Source organism: Leptidea sinapis, chromosome 1, assembly GCF_905404315.1.
Source record: "Leptidea sinapis chromosome 1, ilLepSina1.1, whole genome shotgun sequence".
In the NCBI taxonomy this organism is placed as follows: Eukaryota; Metazoa; Arthropoda; class Insecta; order Lepidoptera; family Pieridae; genus Leptidea; species Leptidea sinapis.
In genome coordinates, this window is record NC_066265.1 from 22,318,019 (window position 1) to 22,331,118 (window position 13,100).

At 33.5% G+C, this 13,100-nt stretch overlaps 1 protein-coding gene across 2 annotated transcripts in view; it reads right to left on the minus strand.

Annotated features, from left to right (window-relative positions):
- Window positions 1-3,189: 3,189 nt before the first annotated feature.
- Window positions 3,190-13,100, minus strand: part of LOC126976712 (cardioacceleratory peptide receptor-like) — a 137,879-nt gene continuing 127,968 nt past the window's right edge. Inside the window, exons 9-11 of one of the 2 annotated variants that reach the window (XM_050825259.1) lie at window positions 8,253-8,433; window positions 7,454-7,595; window positions 3,190-5,521 (exon numbers count right to left, since the gene is read on the minus strand). In XM_050825259.1, coding sequence (XP_050681216.1) covers window positions 5,432-5,521; window positions 7,454-7,595; window positions 8,253-8,433 — 413 coding nt within the window. In that variant the 3' untranslated portion in view covers window positions 3,190-5,431. Of the gene's footprint in view, window positions 5,522-7,453; window positions 7,596-8,248; window positions 8,434-13,100 lie in introns of those variants that run through there. The other variant, XM_050825347.1, reaches the window with a different exon arrangement.

The following is a 13,100-nucleotide window of genomic DNA, read 5'->3' on the forward strand; positions in this document are numbered from 1 at the left end:
TTTCTTGAAAATGCTGATACCTTGTAATAAGCGTGGTATCATTATAACCGTGGACTAAAGCTCTATCAACTACAATATTTTTTACATCCAAATTCGTGCTACGGGATACAGTGTTTTGGTACCAGGCGATCATAGTTTATGAAGAAAATGTCTTATGTATGACGCAAGCATACTTTAATCTACTCTGACGTCATACGGACGACGTATTACTACATAGGCACCAGTAGAACATAAATACGGTAATAGAAATGTCTTTAATAGCAGTTGAAATCATGTGTAATCCTAGCAACATGTACTTGGACTTCATTTAGATTTAGAAGTATAATGTAAATTGTGCATTGGATACAGTGATTCCGTTGATTGAGTTTTTGGACGCCGAATTAAATGTTAAAACGTGCAGCAGTCGCACTTAAAAAATTACAAAAATCTAAAAATAAAAAAAAATACCTAAAAGCTATCGACTTCAAAAACCCTATTCCAAATTCCCAAAATTTTGTTAAAAATTATTGTAATGTAAACTCAGTTTCTGACAACACGCTCCAAAGGTATTGGTGAAATCGATTTGTGTTTAATCGACTTGGCATCGATTAAGACATTTGCACCTGTTTACGTAAAATATAATTTGTAAAACATAATTTGAAGTGTCATTGCTGAAATCAGGAGTTAAGAATCGAGAGGTAGGTCATTCCTCTGCTATTACAGAAGAATATGGGCCGCGGCGATCACATATCTTCAGTTGACCCGTTTGTCTTCCATAAAAAGGAACATAATATGATATTCCTTATAAAGTATATTGTAACGAGCAGAGTATTATGTTATCGGGTCGCTTGCATTTCTCTGCACCATAAGTCGTAATGTAAGATCAAAATCACATAGATCATATTAATTTGTGTTCGTGGCAATCTATGGCGCTGGCTCAAGTCGTATATAACCAATCGCTCACAAAAGGTTGTAATCAGTGGCTTCGAATCAGACTCCACCTTTGATACATCTGGTGTTCCTCAGGGCTCTATAATCGGTCCACTGTTATCAATATAGTTTATTAATGATATTAACAAATGCTTTCACTTTTGTATAATCATGCTTGATGCTGATGATTTAAAAAAAATTACACTATTAAAACATCTGAGAAGAAGAATACTTGGATCGATTTGCAGAATATTGCAAAACAAATAAATTGTCTCTTAGTTTAACTTAGTGTAAAGCAACTAGATAGTAAATAAAATTTACAAAAAAAAAATTAAAACAAATTTAACTACAGACTGTCTGACGAATATCTAAAAGTAGTTGACTCGATTACTGATTTAAGAATCATATTAGATAGTAAATCGCACCTAGATATACACATAAATAATATTATCAACAAAGCGTTCAAAATGTTTGGTTTTGTTTCTCGATCTTGTTATAATTTCACCGAATCCAATACAGTCCAATATAAGGCACTTATTCGCTCACAAGCTGAATATGCTGTGCCCGTATGAAACCTTTATTATAAAAAATATAAGGAATCTTTGGAATATATTCAAAAAGAGTATTTATGTCATGTGCATTACAAATGTTTTCGCAGTAGACTACCTTATGACGTTAAATGTTTATAATTTATTAGAACTTCAATAGAGGCGCTTACAACTTGACGTAATGATGCTTCATGATATAATAATATGTCATCACAATTACAATTGTTTCGCAAATAAGATACCTACGAGTTCCTACGAGTTCTAACTGTGGTAGAGCTGATCAACTTTTTGCCACCACATTATGTCGTACAAACGCAGGCAAATGCAGGCAAACGCTTACCGTTATATCGAATTAGTGAAGCATATAAATACATATACTTAATGTAAATTTAAACATATTGATATTTTGTGCACGTCAGTTGGAATGTTTTTTTTTGTATCTATTATATTTTAACCTTGTAATGTTTACCTTTCTCAATTTTAATAATTATTCTGTGGTTAACGGTGCTGGTGGCACATATATTATTACCTTATAATGTACTTCAGTTAGTAAGATCTAACGTTTCACTGTTTGTTTGCCCCAATAAATAAAATAATAATAAAATAAAATATATAATAAAATCACTATTATCGGAGGCCACTAAAGCGGGTCTCTCACTGTGAACTGTTTTCATTTAACTTGATTTCGAGTCTTTTATCTTAATCATTAATGGCAGCGTTCCGACAACAACTGTTCTTCATTCATGCCTCATTTTGCTAACAATATGGATGGATCCTCCAGAGTCAATCCACAGTATTAAAATATTATTTAAAAAAAAAAGTAGAAGGTAGAAGTGAAACCTTCAAAAATTTCGGCTTCAAGATAATGAGACGAATGATAAATTTCGGGAAGCGGATAATTGTAGGTTCTAGTACGGATCAAATTTTGCTAATTAATTAACATTTGTTCGTATAATAAATTACATGGATTTATTCAGCCTCAGATTTTCGATAATTGGTACAAGAGGCTTATTGTAACTAAAGTATGAAATAAATACTTTGGTCTTAATATGATCAATATATCTTTGGAACTAGTATTCCTGACGTCAATTACTGTTGTTGATTTTATTGTTGATACAGTGGGACTGCTGCACATTTTAACATTTAATTCGGCGTCCAAAAACTCAATCAACGGAATCGTTGTATCCAATGCAAAATTTACATTATACTTCTAAATCGAAATTAAGTCCTAGTACATGTTGCTAGGATTACACATGATTTCAACTGCTATGAAAGACATTTATATGACCGTTACTGTATTTATGTTCTCCTGGTGCGTATGTCTCTCTCTAATAATACGTCGTCCGTATGACGTCAGAGTAGATTAAAGTATGCTTGCGTCATACATAAGACAATTTCTTCATCAACTATGATCGCCTGGTACCAAAACATTGTATAATGCTTCCTATCTCATTTTCTCCCTCGTTAAATTGTATGTGTCCCTCCTTAAAATTATGTATCTCTTTTTACTGTCTCGATTTTTCATTTCATCGACTTTCAAATCACAACGATGCTAAAAAGTTTTAAATTCAAAATGAATTTAAAAATAGTTTGACTTAACAGTGAAATGTTTCTGCTCGGTTTTTCCATGTCATATTATATATATATAATATTTATATAATACCGTTTGCCCCCTCTACAATTAAAATAATATTTGAGCGCATGGATTGTTATAAAAATAATTAAATACAAGTATGATTAATTAATTATATTGAAATACACTTTACAATACATACACACATGTTCTACAGTAATAATACATACAGATCTTTAAATAAATGTTACAAAAATTACATTACAATATTATTACGTATTTCTTGTACATTTTTACAGACAATAACTTAATGGGAAAATGCATCTTATCAAGTACATTACAAATACCTTATTCTTAATTTAAAGTATTATGATTCAACAATAGTGACAAATTGTTGATTCACTAGGACATTTAACAAGTTTTTCACTTTGAAGATAGTTTATATATACAAATTTGGAATAGAAAAGATCACCTATTAAAAACGAATCGAAAATCAAAGGGTTTGAATGATTCTGGAGTTTGCGCACAACGCCGTGTCAGGAGATGCGATTAATAATTATTGTCGTTAACACGATTGTGTCTTTTTTATGATAATAAGGGACGAGACGAGCAGGACGTTCAGCTGGTGGTAATTGATACGCCTTGCCCATTATAATGCAGTGCCGGTCAGGACTTTTGCAAACCCCAAAAATTCTGAGAGGCACTACAACTGCGCTCGTCACCTAGAGACATAAGATGTCAAGTCTCATTTGCCCAGAAATTTCACTAGCTACGCCCGTCAGACCGAAACACAGTAAATGCATACACATTACTGCTTCACGGCAGAAATAGGCGCTGCCAGATTCTGTGAAACTTTGTGGCATATGGGACTCATACAACTTTTAAATGATTGAACTCACAGACATATTAATTTTTCTATTATTTTATTTTATATTTTTCACCGATCTGAACTTACTAAACTAAATCTTTATAAGTTAGTTTTAATTGCCAAAATTAATGACAGGACATTAAAACATGTTCATTGCATTCCAACCCAATTTTCATTTGCTTTATATTTTTTACACGCTTTTTATTAGCTTCACCTGTATGTATGTTTGTTTATAACCGACTCATTTGGGCGCGATTTGGACCCACTTTAAACGAGCAGTTTTCGATCAAACTTCGTAGATTTATCGAGGACCGATGACAATACATTAATTTGATCAAGTTATTCCATCTTTCAATTTGCAAAAATAATAAACAACAAATAATTTATATAATTTTCATTTATCGTCTTTAGGGCAGGAATTGAAGTTAATTTTTAATTAAAAGAAAAGCAATTTTTTAGTTACGTTTTCTTTAGAAAGCGGGTTTTTTAGTTTTTTTTTTAAATTATTTTTCAGATAATTGCCATAGATGAGAAAAGTATTACCCATTCACTTTTAAATAACATACAACATAGATAAAAATTATAAATCATATCTTTTCCTTAGGCTGATAATATTTTTCTAAATGTATCACTTCGTAGCAACATGCCCATCTAGAAGAAACTTTTGCATATTCGCCGAGAAACGTCTTGGGCTAGACTGTATTTCCTAGTTTAAATGCAAGCAGTCTTTAGTTGAGATACTAAAAACTCCTTTTCAAAACCTATTTTATTTGCTTTAAAATAATTCTTATCAAGATTTTGTTTTCTTTTATTATTGGCAGTAAGTAGTTTACATGTTTCGTAGTAGATATTGTTTATTCTCTTACAATTTCAATCTCATTCGATGAATAAACAATACTATTATTAAGAAACAGTAAGTAATATGCCAATATTATTTGTAAGCTTACAGTTAATGAAAACAAAGTAAATTTTCCTAGAATTTGTCGTATCCTGAACACTCCTTCAGAAACTAAAGCACTGGCGATATGATTCGTGGAAAATTTACTTTTTTTTAAATAAAAATAAGGGACGAGACGAGCAGGATGTTCAGCAGATGTTAATTGATACGCCCCGCTCGTTACAATGCAGTGCCGTTCAAGATGATTGAAAAAACCAAAAATTCTGAGTGGCACTACAACTGCGCTCGTCATGTTGAGACATAAGATGTTAAGTCTCATTTGCCCAGTAATTTCACTAGCTTAGGCGCCCTTCAGACCGAAAGACAGTAATATTACAAATAACGGCGCCGTTGTGGTACCCATAATCTAGCCGGCTTCCTGTGCAAAGGAGCTGGTAAAATCTTCTGGCAAACTCTTGATACTTACAGTATGTATAGTCCTTAACTTCATCAATAACTTATTAAATACAGATCAACCACTCTCACTCAAAATGTCCAATCATACTATGTTAAACAATTATATAGTAATGATTCATAAAGCCTCTTTGGTCCTAGAGCATCACGTCATCAGCCGCTACGGTAGCTGGGATTCTCTGTCAGTCCTTCGCGGATATCAGCACAAGAAGCTGCGTGCGACGTCCTCGTTCTGCCCGGGTGATGCTGCTGCTCTGTGACCGGTTCAGAGCCTGAAATTCATTCATTCATTCAAAAGTATTTACAAAAAATCGGCAACGTTTTACCGTAGCTTATTATAATATTCTTATATATTTTATACGATTAGATGCTCTTGCTGCTAGACAACCGATGAAAAGACGCCAGGTTTATTACTTTAGTGTGCGTGACAAGCTACGTCTAACACTCACGATTTGTATGACACTTTGTTTTAGTGTGCGTGCTTTGGTCAAAATAGAGGTTAAATGTCAACATCAATTTATTTCGACGTTTTGACAGCTGTCACAATCTATCTAGATGTATAAATGATCTAAGCTGATAGTATAATAGGGACTTTGCTAAGATATCAGAATAAATGTTGATCGGACGCAACCTGAAAAGTAAAACTTTTAGAATCCAATTCGATCATAGACACTGCTACTTTTACACTTAAAGATTTAAATTAATATCTTTTTAATTCATTTAAAATTTAAAAATACATCGACTAAAGAAAGCATCAGAAAGAAGCGTCAATAAAGAAGCTTATAAATTATTATGAGAGTGAAGATATTAAAGAATTATTCACTTTAACTTACGCTAGATATTAAAACAATACCTTTTTTTTAAGATTACAGATATTTTTTTAATTAGTCTGCCATTGAGATGAATAATTGAGATAGTAAAAATATTATAACTTTAATATTAAAAACTGAATAAGAGTTACTGGTAACAGGATCATCCTGCCACCACAAGTAGCTCCCGTTCACGAGCATGATGCATGGGCCAGCCATCGCCTCCGTCCATCATATTTTAGGGTAGGGAACGACCGGTCCCACGTCGCTGCCACAAACAGTGACATAAGTCTGACGAGAACTTCTACCACATAACAAATAAAAATATTTATTTACAATTATACTAGATACTTTATTATGAAATACTCACTCAATACCTGTTCTTACAATTTTACCATTTTCTTTTAATTTGCGTAATATAATTCATAATTAATAATATTATATTTTTAAGAAGAGCAATTTAAAGCTCAAATCCTTTAGGGCAATCCATACCCAAGCTATCTTATTTTCTAAATAATCCTTTAAATTATATTAAGATTTTTCTATAACTTTATGTTTCATATAAAGGCTTTAAACTTTTTGGAGATGTCACTTGGAAACATTTCCATTATGTTGTCAGGAAGCTTATTATAAAATCTAACGCAATTGCCGATAAAAGCTTGTCGAGTTAACTTAGCATAGAAGTGGGCATGAATAGTATATTTTTGTTTCTGGTATTAATATTATGTTTTGTATTTGTTAAATATATTTTTTTATTAATTATATTATCTTTATCAATTACTAACAAGTAACATAATAAACCGACTTGCCATTGGGAAAGATGATCTAATTGTAATACGATCTAAAAGTGTGGATAATTAACAAAAAGGGTGAACCAAAATTTATTGTACAGTTTTGTTTTTCTCACCCATGTACAGTTTCAAATGGAAAATAAGAAACCAATGCTTAAATCGTATGAGTCAGTGGAATGGACTGCTAACTGCTTGAGTATACTATATATATTTTGGGGCAAAAACTGGTGAAATAGATGAATTCCCATTGGAAATTATTAAAAGCATGAAGGATTTGGGTCCAAGGACACTGCTAGTTAAAGCAGTTGATCTAGAGAGATGATTTTGAGGCCATTGCCCAAAATCTAACACAACCTAAACAGTATATAATAGCCTAAACACACGGTCGGATTGGTACGGCTCGACTATCTCACGGTTCCGTGGGCGCCTCGCACCAACTGGTCTGACGTCGTACTCGGTACGTTCCGGACGGTAATAATAATATGTTTGTGCGATGGGCAAGGCCAGTTACCATCGAATAAAGTCCGCTATTTCGCGTCCAATATTTCAGCCGAACTTAATCCGATCAAGTGTTTAGGCTATTAATTATTAAAAATGAACGAACCGCCCCAACAGAGTGAGATCTCCTCGCGTGTGTTGAGCTGAGCAGGTCAGAGTTGGCAGTGGAGTCAGAGCGAGAACGAAGAGTGCCGCGAGCATGTCGTCTTCTGGCGCCGCACCATAGCCAGCGGTATGGAGGAACCCGTCTGGAAATACAGTTATAATAATTAAATTCTATTTAGAAAATATATTTTTATTATGGAAAAGGAGGACAAACGGTTCACCTGGTGTTAAGTGATCACCGCCGCCCACATCTCTTGCAACACCAGAGGAATCACAGGAGCGCTGCCGGCCTTTAAGGAAGGTGTACGCGCTTTTTTTGAAGGTACCCATGTTGTATCGTCCAGGAAACACCGCAATACCGTTTGAAGTACGTAGAAGAAAGCTCCTTGTAAACCGCACTGTGGAAGACCACCACACATCGAAATGGTGGGGATGATATCTTAACTTGTGGCGTGTCGTGCAAAGGTGGAATTCGGCGGCAGGCATTTTGCATAAGCAGAATACTTGAATAACAACAAAGAAGTGAATAAAATGTATGCTATATTAACAGCCACACATAAGCTTAATATTATTCTACCGCTATATCGGCGCAATCGCCGGAATACGATGGATGAGGGTAGCGCAACACTTTTTCCATAGAAAACAACCAATGGATTCGTAAAACTCAGCTCAACGACCAGGAATCACCATGAAACGAACGGATTCTTCTTCTTCTCGTGCCTCTCAGACTAGCGAAGGTTGACAGTCAGCTTCTTCTACAGTTCAGACAGAATCTTGATGGTTTCGAATGGATGGGTTACCTTAAACTGGAGCAAATGTGTGGCGAGAACATGCAGCATATGAGCGGATTAGCAGCAGAGTTCAGCGGCGCCAGACTCTGGATGAAGGTGGCGATCGCCAAGTTAGTCTGGGTGGGCGGGATGTGGTTATACACTTGCAGGAGATCGAACACGATGTATGGAGACCAGCAGAGGACGAACACTGGAAGTAGACATAACTCACGCTATAAACATAAGTGACTTTTACATTTATTTTTAATTTTTATTTTTAAGAAAATAAGGGACGAGACGAGCAGGACGTTCAGTTGATGGTAACTGATATGCCTTGCCCATAACAATGCAATGCTTAGGATTCTTGAAAAACCCAAATATTCTGAGTGGCACTACAAATGCGCTCGTCACCTTGAAATAAAATGTTAAGTCTCATTTGCAAAGTAATTTCACTGGCTACGGCGCCCTTCAGACAGAAACACAATGATGTTTACACATAACTAGTTCAAGGAAGAAATAGGCGCTGTTGTGGTAGCCATAATCTAGGAGGATATATGCCTTATGAATAACAAAATTATTCATTTAAAATAATTGTATTATGTTCATGTACTCGTAGCACTACGAAAATGTTATTTAATGTGAAATTGCCACTCTTTTCAAAATATTTTTTGCAGCTTAATCATTTTACCAACCCATTATTTTGTTTAAAATATAATCAATGCAATGTCCAAAATCCTTGAAAAATATTAAAGTAATATATTAATATTACAATTCAATATAATATAATTGTTGGAATTTTTACTGGTGAAAGTGTGAGTTTTAAGATTTGTTAACATTTATCATAATACTGTTTGTTTCCTATACATGAATTAATAAAATAAAATATTATAAAACAAAACCTCAAGAGTAAATACATGGTAACGTATGTGATGGAATAAGCAAATTGTTATAAGCTTGAATTTAACCAGTATTATCTGTCTATTAGAGTAATATATCATTAGAGTCGTAACGTAATAAAAGTTGTGTCACAAGTGGAATGCGTTATGAACGCGTTCACTTCATCTGGCGCCGTTAATCATAAGTCATTCCTGTAATTAAACCAGCACCCACACAATTCAAACCAAAACATCGGTACAATTGCACTAATGTTTTGGGGTTTGAATTGTCATGAACTTTGTAAAGGTAACCTTGCTATGTCCCCCTTTGGTATATAAGTAACTTGCCATTTCTAACGAAAAGCAAGCTTGGGCATCATCTGATATTAGGTGATAACTGTCGCACATCCTCTCTCCAAATAAATCACGGGAACTTGCCAACATATAAGGCGCCTATTTCTGCCGTAATGTTTACGCATTACTGCTTCACGGTGCAGTGTTTCGATCTGAAGGGCACCGTAGCTAGTGAAATTACTGGGCAAATTAGAGTTAACATGTTATGTCTCAATGTGACGAGCGCAATTGTAGTGCCACTTAGAATTTTTGGGATTTTTAAACAATCATGAGCGGCACTGCATTGTAATGGGCAGGGCGTTTCAATTACCAGCTGAACGTCCTGCTTGTCTCGACCCTTATTTTCATAAAAAAAACTTTAAAAAAATATTTCTATCGTAAAAGAAACGTATTTAAAAAGAAATACTATACATATGTTAGAAATATCAAATCATACTGTTAAATAATAATTGTTCATTTTATGCCTTAAAATCCTTATGACTGTAAACTTTATGATAATATATTCCATTAAAGATGTAAGAGCTATTTTTCTCTGACATTTAATAGGTCGAATGGACTTCACTGCGTCACGTAACATAAATAAATACTTTAAAAGTAATGAAGATTTTATTAAAATATAAAACATAGATCCAGACGCCAGTCATCACTTGTTTCAACGAACAAACACTAGCGGCCAAGGAAAACTTTTAAAACGTGTTATCAAAACAATCAGCTAAATCTGCGTACACACTGACGTAGACTAAGAACTTTGTGTTATTATTATTATCGACAAATAATAATTTGGCATTATCAACATTTTAACTTAATTAACATTAACATATTTTATGCAGCATTCCTTTGCGATAATTTGGTATATGTGTAGGTGCTGTCTATAATATAGGTACAAATATTATTTTAAATTTTGTATAAATAATACGTAATTTGTAAATACCATATATCTATTTACGATTATAAAGAGCGGCCAGTGAGTACAATATATCCCTCTAATTGGATCTACTTTAATATTAACTTTTACTTGGAATAGCACGGTTAAAATATTGTATTAAAAAAAACTACGTTTAAAAAAACCGACTTCAAAAACTGAAAAGAATAAAATAAATTAATAAAGATTAAATGCACTTTTTATGCACATCTTATACCTTTAGTATTAATAAAATACATATACATGTACATACATAAAAAAAAATACCAATCGAATTGAGAAGTCGCAGTCCTTTTCGAAGTTGGTAAAAAAATTAGAAATGTTTAATAACAGGACAAAAAAATTAAATATATTTTTATAAATTCAAAGTGTTGCAAATTTAACATTATACCTTTTATCCCCTAAATATAAAACAATATATTATAAGTAGATTATATTAAAAAGGCCTGATACCTACATCGTACCATACTACGACCGTGCTATGATCATATCGGGTAAGAAAAAAACATAACATGGTCTACTTTGCCCAAAAGATTATCAGCATATCATTATTGTTGACCCTCGGTACATAGCACTCGACGGCGTCAATGACGAACGTGACGAAGTATCATAATATTTAATATATTATATAATATTTTTTGCGTTAACACGTTCCTACCAAGGGCTACTCTTAAGTGTGTACGGAGCATTATACAAAAGCCAAGGAAGTTGTGACGTCTAGTAATGTGTTGATCTTGAACTGTAATGGTAGCGGCCATGTTTTAATATAGTCTGCCAAATTCATTCATCATAATATCTCTGAAATGTAAATGTAAGCTTCTTAAGAAACCCAATACATCAGCTCGTTGTTTACGAGTTTTATAGTTTCCTACAGAATTATTATAATCTTGCATTTGATCTATTTCTGATTTCGTTATGTACAGTACAGTACAGTAGTACTATTTATACACAATCAAACAACTAATTTATGACCCATATTATCATAATTTATATGATCTTGGGGTGGAATGTAGATCGATATTAAGATTTAACGATATTCCTGATTTTAAGGGTTTCGTACATCAAAAAGAAAAAAACGTAACACTTTTTATTTTTGATTTTTTTCCATTTTTATGAAAATAAAATGGTAATTGATACGCCCTTCCCAATACAATGCAGTGCCGCTCAGGATTCTTGAAAAACCCAAAAATTCTGAGCGGCACTACAATTGCGCTCGTCACCCTGAGACATAAGATGTTAAGTCTCATTTGCCCAGTAATTTCACTAGATACAGTGCCCTTCAGACCGAAACACAGTAATGTTTGCACATAACTGCTTCACAGCAGAAAAGCAAAGGAGCCTCCCACTGGCTTATAGGAAGGACCACTTTGTTATCCTATAAGGGTTCCGACCCTAAGGGTTAAAACTCTTTAACTCGGGAAGGCGTAGAGGTGTCAAGATGCAATAAAATATTTTTACTCAAGTGTACAGCCTCTTGCAGCTGTGAAAAAATTAAACTTCTAAGTTAATGTAAAAAAAGATAGAGTCACTTATGCCGCAAAAAACGTATATTTCGACACTCTCAAAGGAATCAAAATTTATCGAATATTTTCCGTTGACCTAGAACTATAACTCTCCAATCTTTCGAAACAATGCTCCTTAATTATTATTTATCACTGTGACAAATTCATTAGTTATTTTCTTGGTATTAAATACTGTATGTGTATGTTTAAATTATATGTATAACTCACGGACGAGTAAAATAAGGACTCCGTGTCAACTTACATAACAGTGAGGCACCAAAAGAAGCCGGTAAACGTGTAAATAGAATATAGCCCCACACATACACTTACACTAATACAAGCCGATCGGCCGCCATTATGAGATTTGCCATCGTCTGTGACAGATCAGTTTGCGTCGCAATAAAATATTTTAAAAATGCCGTCGTGCATTGTATAAAAGTGTAAAATCAATACAATAAATTACAATAAAATACAGTATTTGTGGATATATGATTATTTAAGGGAGAAAAAATTGTGTATCTGGTATACCCCGTACCCGCACACACACTACCATAAAGGTGCTTCACTTGCTAATATCACGGCGCGGAGTCCTTCTTTTTTTACTAGTCCGTGGTACAACTGTTATAGTTAATAACACCACCTTTTGTTATCTTTTCAACTAAAACTGCTTCAGTAGAGGTTGTTTGGTAGAAATCGCTCTTAAACGATAAGGATAATTATTTTGATTTCATTTCAATTATGAAATTCGACAAGTAATACTGTCTTGTGCTACAAGTAAAGGGAACAATGTGATAACTACACATTTGTAATTAAATCATAAAAAAGGGTCTTTTTGCAAGGAATGGTGGTCAAAATTTTGAATTGAGTTAAACATGCCGTGTGGGTATGTATGATATGTATGTATAGTATGAAAAGACCTTATTGGCACAGGCTTAAACAGATTTTAAATATTTTTATGTATAAGTAAGAAAGTATGGTTTTCAATATGGCGAAGAATGAAAAAAGGCTCTTCCCTTCTTTATAATTCTAGGTAGGTTACATAATTATATAGTATATAGGGCTATATACTATATGTACGGTCAGCGAATCCAACTCACACTTGTGCGGTCTTTTTTTTCCTTTTTATTCTGATTTCTGATATACTATTTCCGATGAAATAATTTCATTGGAAAGCAATTGAATCACTTAAACCATCATATATGCTGATTTTTGTTAATTTTAAAAT